At 39.3% G+C, this 18,572-nt stretch overlaps 1 protein-coding gene across 5 annotated transcripts in view; it reads left to right on the top strand.

Annotated features, from left to right (window-relative positions):
* The first annotated feature begins 32 nt into the window (after window positions 1-32).
* The window catches only part of LOC122419441 (myelin regulatory factor-like protein), a 63,782-nt gene continuing 45,242 nt past the window's right edge, over window positions 33-18,572 (top strand). For 4 of the 5 annotated variants that reach the window (XM_043433991.1, XM_043434008.1, XM_043434017.1 and 1 more), the window contains exon 1: window positions 34-1,482. In XM_043433991.1, the coding sequence (XP_043289926.1) occupies window positions 1,434-1,482 (49 nt within the window). In that variant the 5' untranslated portion in view covers window positions 34-1,433. Of the gene's footprint in view, window positions 1,483-18,572 lie in introns of all 5 variants that reach the window. The other variant, XM_043433999.1, reaches the window with a different exon arrangement.

Raw genomic sequence — 18,572 nt, forward strand, 5'->3', positions numbered from 1 at the left:
GCGGCGGTCTACCGTCGTACCGCAGGAACCAGCAACCAGTAGTATATCAAACTGCACGGCGTACAGTCGAGAACGTTAATTTATATAACCGTTTATTATCCCTCTTGGCGCTCGAAAATTTCTGAATCTCGCAGTTACGGTGGAGTAAAAAATTCAAATAGACAAAAATCTGTGTGAGCTAAATAAAAATCGGAAAAAGGATCGGTTTGTTGTACGATCACGTGACACGTTGTACGTAAAACCCGCGAGGCTGTCGTCGCGGAGATGGAAGTCCATGGTGGAAGGATCTTAGTGCGTTGATCAAACGACTGCATAAAATTTTACACCATTCATCAAAATAGCTGAGATTTCGTTCTGTGTACAGTTGACGCATTTCCTTTCAAATTTCGGTAGAGCACAGATCGTCATTTTTTTAATTTCGCAAGTTCATAAAAACGATTACAGCAAGTGTGTGTTTACCCTGCGCAGTACATCCTTCAGGATTCCGTCGCGCAGCATTGCCAACGTTTATAAACACGAACGAACACGTATACTGTGAATCGTCGTTTTATAAAATAAAAAGAAAACACTCGGATCGTGTTCTCTGCTCAGAAACACGAATAATGAAACAACAACAAAGCGGAGACAATGATTTTACTTGTTTCTTTTGCTTTTAAAAATTCTTAAAATCGCACGACTAATCAGGAAATTCTTTTTTACAACACAAAGAGACGTACGTAAATGTAGATGGAAATTTTGACTTTCACACACACACGTGAACCTGTAGACTTTACACAGATCGTTTCTATTGACTCGATTTGTTGACAAATCCGTTGAAATACACATAAATACATATAATTTTGAATACGTCCATCGACATATGAATTTTAAGTGCATAGATGACACCATAATTACGTACACACGTATACGCGTAAATATATGTATATGAAAGGCATGCGAGTAGTGGCGCGCGGTAACGGTGCGGCCCAACAGTCAAAGTAGTAGCTGCGGGCTAGAGCTCCGTGAAAATACACGTCCGGGAAGCAGCGGCAGCAGCATGCTGTGTTAGCAACGATCACGGTGCGCCACAAGCCGCCTATTTGTGTGTTTATCTCTCTCTTTTTCTCCCGTTCTTCTCAATACATGTGTACCTAAAGTTTTCGACGTGTGTTTGGTGTGTGTTCAGTGATACAAGGTGTCGTGTTTCGTGGTTTTCGAATGACGAATAAAGGATAAAACAAATCTTAATACTCGCGAGCTCTCCTTTCCCAAAGCAATTCACCGGATTATATATCGGGAGTTTTACTTTTTATTGGTTTTCTTTATCGTTCTTCTCGAAATGAAAATGTGCAACGAGTACGCGACAACGAGCCACCTCGAATTTATACGAAATGGGGCTTCTTGGTGATCATCGTGAAGCCCAAAAAATCGGAGCCTGGAGCACCTACTGAGGCATGGATGTCATCGGGGACGGCGATGAGCAGACCCTCCAGGCCATTCTCGGTGAGCCTTCATACTAATAATAATCATTATAACAACAATGATTACGAAAATCACGAAAAATAATGGACCTCGTCTGTAGTTATACTGTTTTTTTTGTCGTCGTACAACGTGAGTCAGTGCAGCTGGTAATTTACTGAAGTGTTTGGAATTTTTTATGAAACAAAAACTGTTCCGATTCGTCCAGCTCTTAGTTTTGAACACACATAACTTTTGACGTGACACTAGTCGGTGCACGTTGGGTCGGACGACCCTATTGGCCTTGACGGCTCTCGAACCTTCTCGAAATATGTAAACAAGCTTCGAACGCAGTACTTGGAAAATTGTATGTGTCTTTGTTCGCGCACCGAACTCGACTAATAAGGTAGATTCGTTCCCGGAATAAGTCGACTTTTTTTTTCCAACGATGCAAGAAAGTCGAATTTCGTTAACGAACCAATAGAAATACGATCTCGGGGTCAAACGTCAACGAACTTTCGTGTGTGCTGCAGAAAAGGATCGTTCAAATCCTAACGATTATCTAGTCAACAAAATTTCTGTACAAATTATCGCTACTCAGTGCAAATTAATGCAATGCGATCGTAATGTTTAATGATCCAAGTAATAAATAGCGTAAGGTTCAAGTGCAATTACGTGAGCGAGACAAGATAATTATACGCATCTGCGAAGTAGGCTCGTTTACAAAAAACATGGATCCACGCTTTGGCAATCCGATATCCGTCAGATGTCTCCGCGAAAATGAGACAACCGTGAATCTGCGCGCGGGATCGCGGGAAGGACGTTGATTGATGTTCCTAAGCGCGGTTCGTTTTTCCAAAAAAATCAAACTAATAAAACCATGAAAATTTACGGAGAACCGGCGCTACAGTCGGACTGTCACATCGACATTTTCCTCCGACGAGCGCGTTAATATAATTGTGCCTTAATTTAACCTCACTCACACTATAATTCGTTCGTGTTACCATATTTTTTGTGTGCCCTTCGCTGTCATCAAATCCACGCTTTGTTGAGCTCCGAATCTTCACCTTGAGAGACAAATCATGTGCGTCATTCATCATGCTCTTGTTATTAATGTTTACTACGTAACCCATTATTATGCGAGTTGAATAGATTTTCGACACTTTTAAATCGAGCTTCGTTAAAGGGGGTACTGAACGTTCAATTTGTGGATCATTTCTTTGTATCATTTCTTGGGCAAATTTTTCAAGGTCAAGATTCTAATGGCTCTTCGTCGTTCAATGGGATTTTTTTCACCTTACATTTCAACAATTTTCTCTGCTATTTTATCTTTTAATAAAACGAATCAGAATTCCGAGACGGGTTTTTCGACCATCGAGGCAAAATGGCGTCCGAAATACTCCGAAAATCGCTCAAATTCGCATGAACTGTCAATTTTTTTGGATTCGTCAACGACATTCATTTGTTCAATCGAATTTTTCAACAAAGCGGTGATGAATTGGAGCTCGAATACCCGAAAAAAAATCCTCATTTTCCCCGTAACTATTGAAAAGAAAAATATGCTTCGCGCGTTTTTATGAGACTCTCAATTCAAAGGAGAAATGTATTTTTTTCCGCTTCAACAGTTTAAAAAAAACCTGAAGTTGGCCTCCCGCTGAGCATTTACCTTGGACAATAAAAGGTATTTTTCAAACTTTTTAGATCATCGAACCTAGTTTTTCACGAAACACGAAAAATTCGTATCCCGTCGGAATCGCATCGCGCTTTATTGCGCACGACCTCAAATCCCCGTAGCAGGATCTTTGCTCTCTGGTCGCATGGAATAATGTATATGGAAGCGTGGCGAGATAAATACAGGTAAAAGTTGGCAATGCTTGTTTACACGCTGGTGATACACATCTATAGATATAAACACGTGTATAACGTTCGACGTCAGACCGAGGTCCGACCGAGCGTTTGTATACGTGTGTGCCCAAAGCTGTACACCGAACAAGGCAATATTCAGTGCGTTCGTTGACCTTCGGCGCGCGCTCGGTGTCACACAGCTCGGGAGATAAACACTCATTTCTTCGACCCATCATGGGTTTCTCGTTATTTTTGACACGGGCGAACTCTTGATCGGAACTCGAGGTTTTTCCTGGAAGTAAGTGAACGAAAAGCATAACAAAAATAATAACAGAGCATTGTGGTGTATATTCGAGGTAAAACGTAGCGTGAAACTAAGTATACAGTAAACGTTTACTGTTCATCGAGATGGCAAAGGTTTAAAATATTTATCGTCGATCATTCGCGTTTTGCATACCGAGTCAGGCGTTCGCGAGAATCGATTTGATTTGTAGGGAATTACATCGAGGCTTTTATTATCGAATTTACGGATGCTGATCGGTGTATATTTATTTGTAGGTCTCTACGGGGTGTCCGAGAATCGACCTTCGCGAATTTGAGCTCAGACTAGAAAACGGATTTCGATCTGAGGAGTTTCGGCTCGATTTCTTTCGCGATTGTTTGTTAGCTGTCATTCATCGATGCTCGTTCTTCAGCCGCGCGTACTCGCAAAACCGTTGGAGATAGGGCAAAAGTCAACAGGACTAATATTGTAGGGGAGACGATTTTCTACGAAAAAGCTTACGACGAAATTTTCGTAGCTGCAGTACCCTGCTCCTGAGAGCTCCCGGAAGATGGGATTGAACAAAAAACTGAGGCAAAACGTCGCTCGACACTTGCCACCGATAAAATCGGATTTTTCGATTTTTCCTCTCTTTTCAGCGCAAACGTTGCACGGTGCATGCACCTTGTGCTCTTTACGCCTGACGTCACACAATGTACATATTAGAGTGAGTAACGTACGCGGATTTGCCACCCGCGGTCACTACGTACATTCACCTTATCAAGTGCGCGCCGCGCACCGCTCGTTCCATCTGGGACAAAGGTTACACTATTTTCTACACTGTAGAAAAAAATCCCCGAGATTTTCTCTCCTAAGAAGCTCGAATGAACGAAGCAAAAGGTTTTCAAATGTGTCGCGCCGAGTTCCGCTGTTTCCTCACTCGTATTTCAATCGAAACGTGGAAGCGATTGAAGTTGCAACATTTATTCAGCTCAATCCTTTTCCTCGAGTCATCGAGAGATTTACTGTTTTTTTTTCAACCCTGCAAACTATGCTTTCAGTAGATTCAACGGTGAATTCACATGCGTTTTTCTAAAATTTTTTTAAAAGCGGGGTAACGTCAACTCGGTGAAATAAATTCGGTGAAATAATAAATGAATAATAAAGATTTCCTGAATTTTTGACAATTAACTCGATGGCAGCAGACTTCTTCACACGATTGACCAGGCATCGACGAGAGCTTTATCCCAATTTTTCATAATTATTCATTTCACGATAACAAATAGCCTCATTTTTTAGGCGGCAATCAGTGTTTTCACTTCTAAGTGTCAAAAAAATGGAAAATATCGAAAAAAAAATCATCTCGTAGATCCCTGGTCAATTGTGTAATGAAGTACCATGCCAAATTTCAAAAAGATCATATTTTTCGACTTTTTTCTCAAGTGCCTCTGAAGACTTGCTACCATCGAGTTAATAATTATTGATGTTCGGGTTTTAAAAATTCCGGAAATGTTGTTTATATATTGCCATATGATACAATCAATAAAATTCATTTGCCTACTACCTGTAGCGTCTAAAAAAATGCTTAAAATCTTTAAATCTTTAAAAAAAAAAGAAATAAAATGAGTTTAGATTTTTCGTGATTCGAAATTGTACACGAAAAGTGCGTTAAGGAGGAACGTTAGCTTGAGAAAAGTGGTGATAGCTTAATGAAACTTTTAGAATACATTTTTGGATATATTTTCTACAGCCTCTCCAATTTTTAATCCATTTCATTCAGCCATTTTTTAGTAAATCATTTCTAAACTTCGAATATTTAACACCCACGCATAGGAAATAACTTCACAGACCCCATCTTTTCATACTCAAAAACAAATAAAAAATGGTGATAGTTTAGAAAAAAAGTACTATTCCACAGTTAGAACTCTAAAGAACACGTGTGCAAAATTTGAGGTCGTTTAATTCTCCAATTTTTTAATATATCACATAAATTCCACCCAAAAATGACGTATTTTTGGGGGTTAATCCCGCATAAATAAAGCAAACAGGGTTTACATAACCTAGATAATTTAGATAAAAACAATGAAATTCGTATTTACATAACCTCACTTTACGCGAAGCTGATGTTCCTCGTTAAGGTAGATGGGTGAATATTCGCTATCCATGCAAGATTACGCGATGATATTTTTGGTAGGCAAAAATGAATACGTACTGGATAGATTTGCGAAATTTCGACGCTAATTACCGTGTAGTTTAGCAGCAAATTAATTATTGAATGTCGACTTTTCTCTGACACTTATCGCTCCGGCATATGAAAGCCGTACACACATCAAAAGTTATTGAATTTTTGCGTTAGTTATATCCAAGATTTCGCAAAAAAAAATCGATCGTTGTATTTCGTGGAAATTCAAGAATACGCGAGTATTTTAGTTTTTAAACCTTAACCTTAACATTGAAATCGGCTGGAATGTGAAAAAATATCTGATAAGAAATCATTCGGATTACACGACAAATGGATCAGTAACGTTTGACAACGCTGCATTCAATATACGTTCGCATGTGACGTCAGTTCAACCTTATTTTGGTAATGTTTTGTCGTTCGTTAGCTTCGCCACGTTTTTTTGTAAATTTTTAAAAAACAACGATTTTTATCCCCCGGTAAACTTTTTGATCGTTCATTTTTTCATTTTCCTCCACTGCAACAATACTACTTTGGACAGTAAACTCACTTCATAACCTATGAAATTTGTAAACAAAACTGACAGCGTGACATCAACAGCAGCGACAGTTGCTGCTGCACCACGCCAGTCAAAATGAACTCGTTAAACGTTTTTTAATAATAAAATTGTATAAAAACGTTGGTTCTTTACCAATTATATTTCTAAAATAATAAAATTATTCAGTTTTCAAGCAAGTTTCGTATTTTGAAATTTTCGAAAAATATAGTTGCTGCAAAAATCACGTAGCCGTCAACCATCAACCTTAAAACTATCAACGACGCTGAAGTTTCCAACGTTGGAGTCCAACGAAATGGTCTAAAAAAAACTCTCAAATAATTCCAGTAAATCTCCAACTTTGTTCCCTGCCGAATTGCCAATTCGTCATATTTCAAGTCACATCAATAATTCGTGAAATAAAAAAATAATGAATTATAAATCTTTTTTTCGTTCATTTCGTTGAACTCCAACGTTGCAAACTTCAGCGTCGTAACTATCACGTTTGAATTTGAATGAAAAAAATGTAAACAATTGGCCAAACGTACGATGAAGACTGAAACATTTCAGTGAATAAATGAATAAGTGAACGTTCATTATTTCCACTCTTTTCAAAGTGTCTTTTATATCGTTTTTTTTTTCAAATTCTCCAGCACTTTCGATCGGCTTTGAAAAATATAAAAATTCGCATTTATATGACGCGATAAAACGGCCACAAATCGTGGCAATCTGGGCTTCGAAACGTCAATAAAAGAGCAAGCCGGCGATGTTGAGTCGTTTGGTCCGACGTTATTTCCCGCGATTTCACGAATGATACGGCGAGAAAAAATATATCGCTTCTGAAATTGGGCTCCTTCATATCTCCCTAATAATACAGCACATTTTTCAGTACGGTATATATATGCACACTTCGACTCCAAATAATTCAGCTGTTTATGTTTTTAGAAGACTCGGAACGGATATTGCGTCATTGGCGCGTTGTCGGTGCTTTGTTTTTTTCTTCTTTTAGGTGCGACCTGGTCCGTCAGATTCGACAATTGGAATTCCCAAATGACTCGTGGGCCACTTTTAAAAAAACATGAAATTCGTCTACGAAATAATAATCATTGGGAAAAACAGAACGTTGAAACTCCGAATCGAAATATTTCCGATGATTTTTTCAAAATTCTCGCGATCAAATTTTTTACGATTTATTCAATTTTGAAACATTCTTTTGATAAATTTCCAGAAATTTGGAGATAATTAACTTCAAAAATGCCATAAATTTGTTTGTTTGAAATGATTCTTTTTAATTTATGAAAATTTTCATTCACTCGAACGTTCCAGAGTTCTGACACACGACAATATTTGCCAGGATGATTGAAAAACGGCATTTTTTGCCTCGACATTCGTATATGTTTGGTTCAAGGTTCGAAGAACTTTTTTCTCTCCAATCGTTGGTGTATACGAGAACGCGGAGCGGGAAAAAAATTGAACGTACGCGATAGCCACTCCTTCACTTTTGCCTGGAAACATTACTAAGCTCGAAAAAAAGGGGACGAGAAAAAGAGAAGCGACTTGGTTAACAAAAAATGACGTTCATGACACGAGGCCGGTCGCGAGTTGAATGGGAGAATCGACGAGAGACTCTCCTCGTTGCTCGCTCATGTTATTAGATCCGTCGGCGTGTACGGACGTTTTTCTTCACGCGAGTGGCGAAGAAATAATCCTTTCGATATTGTTGAAGTGGGCTGCTGAAAGGAGATGGAAAAAACGGGGCCGGGACGCCCTTCAAAATTCTGCCGTTCATCGTCGCGAGTTTCGACCATTCGAAACGGATTTTCGAACGATCTGGAATCGTGGAAACCAAAATTCCCCGTTTTTGGAAAGTCTAATTCGAGGCGCTTTTAAACGACGAAAAAAATGTCGGGAGGAAGAAAAAATGAAGAAGCGCGCCGAAGAAAATTCTTCGCAAATAAAATGTTCGTGGAAAAACTTTAATAAAAATGCGAAGCGTCAAATTTCTCGTTGCTTTCTTCAGGAATTATAAAAATGCTCGCGAAATGTCAGCTTTCGTTTTTATCTTGTTTCACAACTTGACAGAAGATCGAACAGCGTAAGTTAAAGCTCCTTTTACGCGCTGAGGAAGGAGAAAAATGGCTTTCGTTAATTTTTCATTGGTACACGGAATATTGTCCACGAGAAAGCTGAGTCTGCTCGTCGACGTGAAAAGCTTCGTCGCCACCCCCTCGAGCTCTCATTGGTTGCCGAACCGAGTTCGATCCGCCCCTTCGAAGAGCTTGCGCGCGGGCTTTTCTCCTTACCACTTGCAACCACAGACTCGATCGCTCTCATATTTTCACAAACCGCTTGGGATACACTCGCCCCCGAACACGTGAACACATGTGCACCAAATAATAGAGAGTTCCCTCGTCTGCGGTATAAATTATATCGAACAGGGCCAATCGATCATTGTCATGCGAAAATTTCATGCGAATTCCAGGTGTATCATAATTGTTACTAAACGACTTTAAATATCTTGGATCAGTATCGATTCGTCTGAACAGTTTTTTTTTACTGATGGAACAGCTGGAAGCCTGGAAATTCTAAAACACTCGTTCCAAATTCTTTTCCTCATGTCTTATGAACGAAATTATTTTCCAACTTAACAGAATTACATTTTTTAAACAGAAAACTTGAGGCAGAGCTCATTATTCACTGTCTAAAAATTGAGATATTTATTGTTGGAGTGCGCGATTTTTTTTGAAAGCTTCCTCAAGAGCCCATGTTTCAATTTTCAACAATGAATATCTCGATTACCAGACGGTGAAACCTCTCCAAAATTTTCAAACATAATTAAACGCTGTTCGAGAAGATTTACACGATTTTCAATTAATTAACGTGAAATGATTAAATCTAATGTATTTTTTGTATTGTATCCTATAAATCGCTTGAACTTCCTTTAGGAAGATCATGCGTTTCTTGTCATTCGAAAAAGCTACCGAACTTTTTTGCTCTTTTCATGATCAAAGAAACGACGAAAATGTATTATTGCAATAATGTGTAACTCATTTTTTGAGATTGATTTATTTTTAATATAGTGATAGCGGTTAAAATACTTTCGTGGTAAAATCGTCAAGCAAAATGTGACAACAGCCATTTTCTATTTATATGCGTATGCATATCTATATTTTGAACCAGCTGGCTCATGGTGTTGTCAAACCTCCCACCGTTTATGTCGTTATTACTCGTTGACCTCAAACAAGTGTTTTTCTTTTTTCATTCCCAAGTGATTTTCACCGGTAACAAGGCTTTCTCAAGGCACCATTGACACTTAAGGAGGGTGGATCGCGACGATACAACGTTGCCATGTTAAACCATGTTAAAAGTATTAAGAATTTCAAAATTATAAGAATTTAATAAAATTTGATAAATGTTTTCTTCAAAAATATATAAGAGAATGTCAATTTTTTTTTTAGATTTCTCTACCACATAGCTCTCGAGTAATTCAACACTAAAGTTCATGTGCATAAGCATAGAGTTTACGTTTATGCAGTTATACATCTCGTGCATAAGAACTTGGATTCAACGCTCAATTATTCGATAACCACTAGGTGAAAAAATTTGAAAAAAATTGCATTTGTATACTTGATGCCAAAGAATGTTATCACCGAATTTGATCAAATTCTGATTATTTTGATTTCGTGATCCACCCTCCTTATATAAGCCTTAAATGTTGTGATTTTTGTTTATTGATTTCTCGATAACTGGACGGTAGATCCGGGAATAGATGCACGCTGTATATTTCTAGAATATTTACAAATGGCAGCTTTCAAAGTTAGAATTTCTAATTTCCATTGGAATCGCGTAAACTTCCTTAAAACGCTCTGTTTTGGAAGCTCGTTTGAGATTATTTCGAGATCGACGTTTTATTTGTTTGGTGATGTTTTCCACTCGTCTTGTCGCCATTTGAAGTATCGAAACAATTTTATTTCTCAGGTATACCGACGAGGAACGCGAAATTTTCGAAGTTGGTTTGCAGTCATTTTCACATCGATGGTTTCACCGCTTTCATCATTTTTCCTTATCATATTTCATACTCTAAGAGCGGAAAAACCAGGAGGAAGGATTGCCCTGAATTGTTGTAGAATCCTCGTTGTTCGAGAAGATCGATCGAAGTTCGTAAAGAAAAATATTTCGAAAAAATGAGAGGCTCGCCAATTACTGAAAATGATTAAAATTGCATGAAAATAATGCAAACTGGAAAATTGTACTTGGAGTTAGTGATGCATCATTATTCCGGAAGTTCGTGATGAAACTCGTACAATTTATGTCGAATGTACAGGTGTATTTTATGCACTGTATCCGCACGAACTTCCGGCTCCATATTTTTCCGTTCACAGTAATCATTCACTAATTACAAAACTTTTTATCAATACATAAAAAGCTAGGAGAAACATTTCAACGATTTGTACAATAAATTTCCTTCTTCTCAGCTGACACTTTTCTTTCTAACTTTTCAGTCACATTTTGCACTTTTCCGCTCTTCGCAGTGGCTCGTGACTCTCAATCTTTGTCAGGTTTCTGTCCTCGTGTCACTTTATTCCAACGAATCATCGTCCCCCTTCAGATCTTCATGAAAATAGGCAAATGATTTAATCAGCATTTTCAAAATTTCTGAAAAGTCACACGGAGATAAAAACGTTTAAAAAAGTTGATGAAAAATATTAATAAAAAAAATGTTTATGAACCGTCTCAAGTTTTCTAGTGTGTACGAAAAATCGATATTTTTCTTATCTCAGAGCTCCAACGGAAATCGTTAGTACATAAAAAAAAGTAATTTTCCCAAAATTTCAGATTAAAAAAAATGAACGTTTTAGATTGTGCTCAAGCCACTTTTCGATATTTTCCTGTTTTTTTCTGAAAAATCGTGAACCGAACATTTTTTTTGCTCTCATAGCAGAAGAAAGTGTCACTCTCGAAAAAATTTAAAGGCTGTCTCGCATAATTGATTTTTTTTTCTGCATATTTGCAAATCTGAAATTTTCGGAAAATCACTTTTTTTTCATGTCCTAACGATCTTCGTTGGAGAGCTCCGAGAAACAAAAAAATATCGATTTTTCGCACAAAATTCCAGCTCGAAAGTGTCTCGAATCATCGAAGAACTCATTGGAAACAAACGTCAAACAAGTTTCATTGGATCGATTAAAAGAATGCACCATTAAGGTGGTTTATGCACGAAACAATTTCCTTCGGAAAGTCTTGAAATTTACACAGAGTTTAAACGCCTAGTCGACTGACACGCATATTAAATTTTAAAGGATCTGTCTTATCGGTTATTAAGATAAACGTGCTTAAATATGGAGAGAAAAGTGCTTAAAAAATCGTTCATCTTTCCATATAACGAATGAACGCTTCTTACGAAGTTTATGAAAAAGTACACAATAACGATGAAGTATACGGTGAAGGTTTGGGAAAAAATTCGAGACGATTGTCTTACTTGTGAGAAATAAATATTACGTTAAAGATTGAACGAAATCGATGACGCTGAAGTTTCCAACGTTGGAGTCCAACGAAATGATCGAAAAAAACTCTTCAATAATTCCAGTAATTCTCCTATTTTGTTCCCTGCCAAATTTGCGATTCGTAGTTTTTCAAGCTGCACCAACGATTCGTGAAATAAAAAACTGGTGAATTAAAAACATTTTTTTCGTTCATTTCGTTGGACTCCAACGTTGGAAACTTCAGCGTCGTCGAAATTGGTAATGAGCACTCGTAACCTCACGTTTGCTTATTTCAGCATTTTGCTTCTTCTTTTGGCTTGACTCATTAAGCCTTCTGTCTTTTTATTAACACTTTTTTCTTGATCCATGTCCTTTTGTGTTTGCCCTTTGCGCTCTCTAATGCGATTTTTAACATAAAAAACTATACTATTTTGCCAGGGACGAATAAATGTTGAATCAATGGTTTGTAATTTAATTCGCCAAAATATGAGTTTAAAGAGTTTATTTACAATTTCGAATCTATAACTCTGACATTAATTTAAAGTGATTATATCTTTAATTAAGAAATAATAATCGATTCAATTGTGAGACACCGATAAAATAGGATCCTTCGGGCATGATCTACCTTAACACAATTTTGTTGCGAGCAGGAAACGATGAAAAAGACTTTCAACTGCGATTCTAATCCCGCAATCGTAATGATTTACTACGAACCGTAAACCATTGTAAGATGGCTTATGCACTCGTTCGAACCTGATTCGATAATGTGTCGCAATTGTCCCCGGACGTGTGGGATCAGTTCCAACGTTATTACGATTGCAAGAGGTTGTAGGCCCGAACGGTTGGGCTCGAGGAACCGGACTGCCGTCATTACCGAGACCCGCAATCTCCGATTTTATCAATAAATCGTTATTTATTCGCTGCCAGTTTACTTCCGCACCTGGAAGTTTCATGCGGAGCAATCTCACCGGTGATCCTCCAAATTTTCACGAAATTTATCAAAAAATCACTTCGAAAGCAAAATTTAGGAAACTGGGGAGTAAAAAACTGTCCTCAGAATCCAGGACAAGAAAACTGCCTTAACGAATCAGCTTTGGGACCGTTCGCACTTTCTCGAACTGAAAAAACCGGTAATCACCATCGTGTCGTCGGAATCAGAAAAAGTTGTTGAAAATCGACTCGAAATTACTGAGAAAAACTGAAAAAATTCGAGAAATATAAAGTTTTTCCAAAAACGAGTATTTTGGATCGAAAAATTCTTAAGCGACCGAGTCTCCGGAGAAAAAAGTCGTCAGAAAGAAAAAAATTCATGCAAATCAAGTAAAATTTGGAAAAAGCGAAAGTTTTTCCAAAAACTAGTCTTTGAAATCGAAACATTTTCAAGCAACCGAATCTCCCTGAAAAAATGGCAAATTACCGCAGCGTTGGGTCTCCGGCCCCGCCGGGGTCTCCCGGACCCCGCGGTTAAAACGGCTTGTGAAAGATTCCTTTGGAAATGAGTTGATAATTGATAAATCGGGGTTGTTGACGTCGGAGGAATATACCGGCTCGGTGTTTGTCGAGCGACGGGGATTTGGCACCCGATCAAATGCATACGTCAAAAGCTCGCACGCGAACGCAAGCTGCGTGCGAAGTTTGGTTCACGCGGGGAGGGAAAAAGGCCGGGACACGCTCTTCCCCTCGAGTGCGTACATTCGTAGAAATGGGAGCCGATAAACGTTTTGCTCGAGAGGGGCGCTGCGCTACGTGAGCCATGAAAACACCTGTCCGGGTAACACGTGCTCGTGCTCGCATGGGAAGGTGGACGGGGCCAAGATAAATGGGTGATTAAAGCTCGAGAGTTCGAGAGCGAGTCCGAGTCGCGGGCTGTGATGGAGGATCGCACATTTCCCGAGGCGTCGAGCCCAATTTCGGCTCGCTCAGCACCAAAATTCGTTCAGCTTTGACCCATTCTGAGAAGGAAAAAGGCGGAAAAAATCGAACGGGATTTCGAAATTCTGCAACCGGTTGCGCAGCCAATCGGAGTGGAAATACTCAATCGACCCACTGAATATCGATCAGTGAAAGTCACCGGCGCGATAAACCTGCGGGAAAAATCGTTTTAGAGGCTCAATTCTTGCTCCGTTTATGATGCAATCGTTTCGTTTGATTTCGACGAATTTTGAGCTCTTTTTCTCCTGTCATTCCGAGGGGGGATTATTTCTCGTGATTTGGCCGATTCGATCGGTTTCTTCGTCACCGAAAATGGCGTTTAACGTCTCCTCAATCGAGCGAGCGTCGGAGAACCGCACTTTTCTGGCGCTCCGTTTCCGAGATACCAGCATTTTTTCCGCAATTGTAATAATTCGTTGTTTAGAACAACTCTGAGAGCTTTAGTGAGATTCGAAAGGGTCAGGACGGCAATAGGGCCGCAGAAAATGGACGCCGGCCATCCCTCTTCCTGGTCGGAGGAGTGAAGGGTCGAAGGTCGAAGACGGAGTGGTTTGTTTAATCGATGCAGGTTACGCGACCCTGCTGAACCTGGCCGCGGCCGCGTGTGTCCATTCTCGTTCTTTCTCTCGCTTTCTTCGACTTTTCTCCGGCCCTCTTTTTCCCTCGTTTCAGCGCGGCGCAGGAGCCTCGGTCTGCGGCCATATTTTTTTCACGGATAGGCATTTTTTTCTACTCGCAATCGAACCTTTCCCAGGTTATCATCCACCCAGAGGAGCTTTTGCAAGGGGAATCTTCGATTAGAATCTCTGCTGAAGGTTCGCCAGAGAACTTGGGCCCGTCGACCACTGAAACACGTCTTTCCTCGTGAATTATTCATTCACGATGCTTATTTGCATGTTTTCGTACGCCGAGAAAGGAGGAAACGGGGCGGAGTTGAAATTCCGAACGGTGAGAAATCAGAAGGCTCAAAAGTCCGAAAATCTAGCTGGGACTCGAAATATATAGATATATCGCACTAGCGAGATTTTCGGACTTTTGAGCCTTCTGATTTCTCACCGTTCGGAACTTCAACCCGGCCCCGGAGGAAACGTGAGCAGAACTCGAAAATAAAAACAAATCGCCTAATTACCGTTCTCGTCGGAGTTGCCGAGCTTATTTTATTCAGACAATAAATACTTTTCATTGGCCACATCCGTGCTATGAGAAAAATATTTCTAGAGAAGAAAAAATACGGAAATTTACTCGGTGGAGTTTGAAAAATTCGATAAATCTCATTAGCTATTATTTTTTTATCATCACAGAAATATTTAAGGTAGTTCGTGCACGAGAGTGTGTAACGAAGGTTTGGGAAGATGTCGAGACTATTGTCTCACTATTAGTAAAAACATATTACCTTAAAGATTGAACGGAATTGGTAATGAGCTTTCGTACAACCTCACATTTGCTTATTTCGGCATTTCGTTTCTTTTAACACTTTTTTCTTGATCCGTTTCCCTTTGTGCTTTTTTGCATAAAAAACTATGGCATTTTCGGCAGGGACGAATGAAATTTTCTCGTGATTTCATTCGCCAAAAAATAAGTAGAATGAATTTATTTGCAATTTCGAATTAATGACTCTGCCGTTAATTTAGACCGATTAGGACGATAATTAGGAAGTAAAAATCGACCAATTCGGACACCCATAAAATACGGTCTTACGTGGGCACACCTTAAATGCCTGCGGAGCGAATTTTTCGTTGGGAGAAACAGAGAATTATTTCGGATCAACAAAATTTAAGTGCGAGTGCAGTGACCCGAGAATAGCGTAGAATATGAGAACGTGCATTTCAACTTTCCTCATCCTTTCACCGCATTTGCTGAACTCTCTCGTAGAAGCATCTATCGACCTCCAATTCGCGTACCGCCATTGTGCACTTTAGGAGTTGCTAATATTACGCAGATTACGTATGATTATGTGGTCGTGAAATAGGCGAGTTGGAAGCAAATTACGAAGATCGCGAAGCCTCGTAACCGTGCGAAATTTTTACAAAATATTTTTATTCAATTACACCGTTCCAGGTAATCACAATCATTATTTCCATAACTTAAATTCTTGCATTTTTACCATCCTCTGGAAATCGTATGCAACCAAAAACCTCTCGATTTTTTTATCTCACGAACGTTTCTCATTTCGAGCTACGTTTCGACTAAAATTATTGCTCGAATCCACCGACTAAATTTTCATATTTTGTTATTTTTGCTCGTGTCATCGGTTGAACAATATCGCAGCTCACTGAAATATAAAGGAAGCCGGTTCAGCATCGAAGAATGCTTCGCTTTTCGTCACGTTCGTGCTCTTCGTACGTGCTAATCTGAAAAAAAAATATTTCCGATGTTCACGTTCATTTGTTTTTTATTTCCTCGCCGATTACTGCCGATATTCTTTCACGAAGAAAACTCCGGATGTTTTGTTTCCTGACAAAGTTTTTTAATATTTGTAAATCTGCTCACTTCGCTCGTTGTTCAATGATTTTGGCAATTTTTCATTGCGAAACTTGATTGAAAATTGGATCGTGGCTCCGTGCGAAAAGAATGAGCGAGACAAATCCATAAATTTCGTTCCACGATTGGGTTTGGAACGGAAACTCAATCGTGGCATTAACGTCCGAGCCATTGCTTGCTATTGGAAAACTGCAGAAAATCTTTTGAAGTTGAGTTCACGTGATAACGAGAAAATGTAGAAAATTCCGTCTCAGAGACGCGGAACAATCGGCACGTACTTTTGCGAGGTTTTATCAACACCGGATGAACGTTCCCTCGACACAAACGCTTCGTTCCAAAAGAATAGACTGCGGAATCGAAGACTCGCTGGTCAAAGAATGTCTTAAAAGAATGCGAAATTGTTTGGAAAATTGTACTCTGCAAAGAAGAATTCTTTCGTCCAACGAAATTCACTTCGTAGACCGAGCTTCGGTGGATCCAACAGCTTTTCCGTTAAATGGCGATTATTCAACCAGCAAATCGCGAAGATTTTTAACCGATGAATCAACCGGACTAGCGAAGTCGAATTATTTTAACAGTTCCCACCAATCATCCACGCATAATTTGAGGTCGCTTCGACGAATATTTGTTTAAACCTCAATAATTGATTCGAGCTTATTCCAATAAAATTCTCTCGTCTCAAAACCGATTTCTTCAACTGCGCCAAAGTTTACTGAAGTTTGCAGCGTCGAAGTTGAACGAAATGAAGGAAAAAACATTGTCGATTCGCCAATTTTTTATTTCGCAAAATATCGGCGCAGGTTGAAAAACTGCGAATTGTAAATTCGTCAAAGAACGAAATTGGAGAATAACTGGAAATATTGGAGGATTTTTTAGATCATTTCGTTGGACTCGAACGTTGCGAACTTCAGTGTCACCCAAAGTTTTCCTGCCTCGACCCAACACTCGTTATTTCTTTTTAAAAACGAGATTTGCGAATTCACTCAGTGCAAAGCCACAAGAAGGAATCGTGATACTTGTGATATAACTGAAGATTTAAGGCAGGTTCAACCTGCCAATTGGCAACTCGTTCGTGTCATCGTCCCCAGGACCGTAGCAATGCTTCTCGCCGAGAGAGTAAAGAGCATGTGCCACGTTAAGTGTATCGCGAATGCATACGTAACAACGCCATTCGAGGGCCTGCCATGTGGACGAAAATGTATGTGTAACGACGAGAGAGAGCCAACAGACGTGCTACGAGTTTGTTACACGCCCCGGCGCTCCAGATTTTCATTCGAGATTGTTTATAACCGCCATACTAGTTAAGCACGTGTACATGGACGCGTAAGTAGCCGAGAGAAAGACAGAATACGAGAGAAAGAGAAAAGACCCGTGGACTACTTGTGGATCTTCACAAACTGCTGTGGAATACTGTGTTTCCTTTATTTAGTAGACTGATACAACGTTGCCAACTTTTTCTCCATCAACATTTTGCAGCAGCGTTACATTCGCTCGGAATGACGAAGCTCTCTTGTCAATCGACCAAATTTGCGAGTACAAAACGTTCGATTATATTTTTCGTACTGTTCGCTCCAAAACATTGTGGCGTTGGTTTAATAGATTAAATTATTATTTCAATACAATTTAATTTCTTTATAATCTTTTAAATACAATTAATTATTTATCATTATTTAATATTATATCATTATTCATTGTAATATAATAATTATTATATTATATTTATTAATAATGATGATGATAAAAATACAAATGAAATTAAAAGCTTTTCGAGATCAGCTTCTGAGACGAGTGACGTCAATTTTCATGGTTTTTATATTTGCTCGAATCCAAAAATCAAAAAAAAATTAGTCGTTTGTCCGAAGTGACGTGAGTTTTTTTTTTTTTATTTTTTTTTATTTTTGGATACCCGTTCGGATCTCAAAAGATCCGAACTAAAATTGGCTGAGAAAAATCTTGGGTTTTTCAATAAGTTACCGAGCGATTGGTCGTTCAGAAACTGACGATGACCGGACGGTCCGGACGTTACGTGAACGCCAAGGCGCCGGCGAACTGTCGTAAAAGTCCGGAAACGGAAGAGTCATTAACGACGGGAGAGGCGATCTCGCTCCATGCTTTTAATACCTCTTTTGCTTATGTCTTGTAAAAGCACACAATTTCTTTATTTTTTCTTGCATGATTCTCGAGTCGAAACTTCCTTTTCATTATCTCACCGCGCGTCTCGGGATTTCTGGCGAGCAAAAGATCCCAAGACGGAGTCGCTCTCGTGCCTTAACTTTCGTGGAATTACGCCCTTCTGGCTAGCCGCCTCGCCGCGGCTGAGAATCCACTGCGAGCTCTTCTCTTCTCGCTCGTGTTTCTTTTCTCAACTCGCCAGCGCTACGCTGCGCTTGAGGCTGTATGTGTGACACAATTTTCTCG

Source organism: Venturia canescens, chromosome 1 (genome assembly GCF_019457755.1).
Source record: "Venturia canescens isolate UGA chromosome 1, ASM1945775v1, whole genome shotgun sequence".
Classification (NCBI taxonomy): Eukaryota; Metazoa; Arthropoda; class Insecta; order Hymenoptera; family Ichneumonidae; genus Venturia; species Venturia canescens.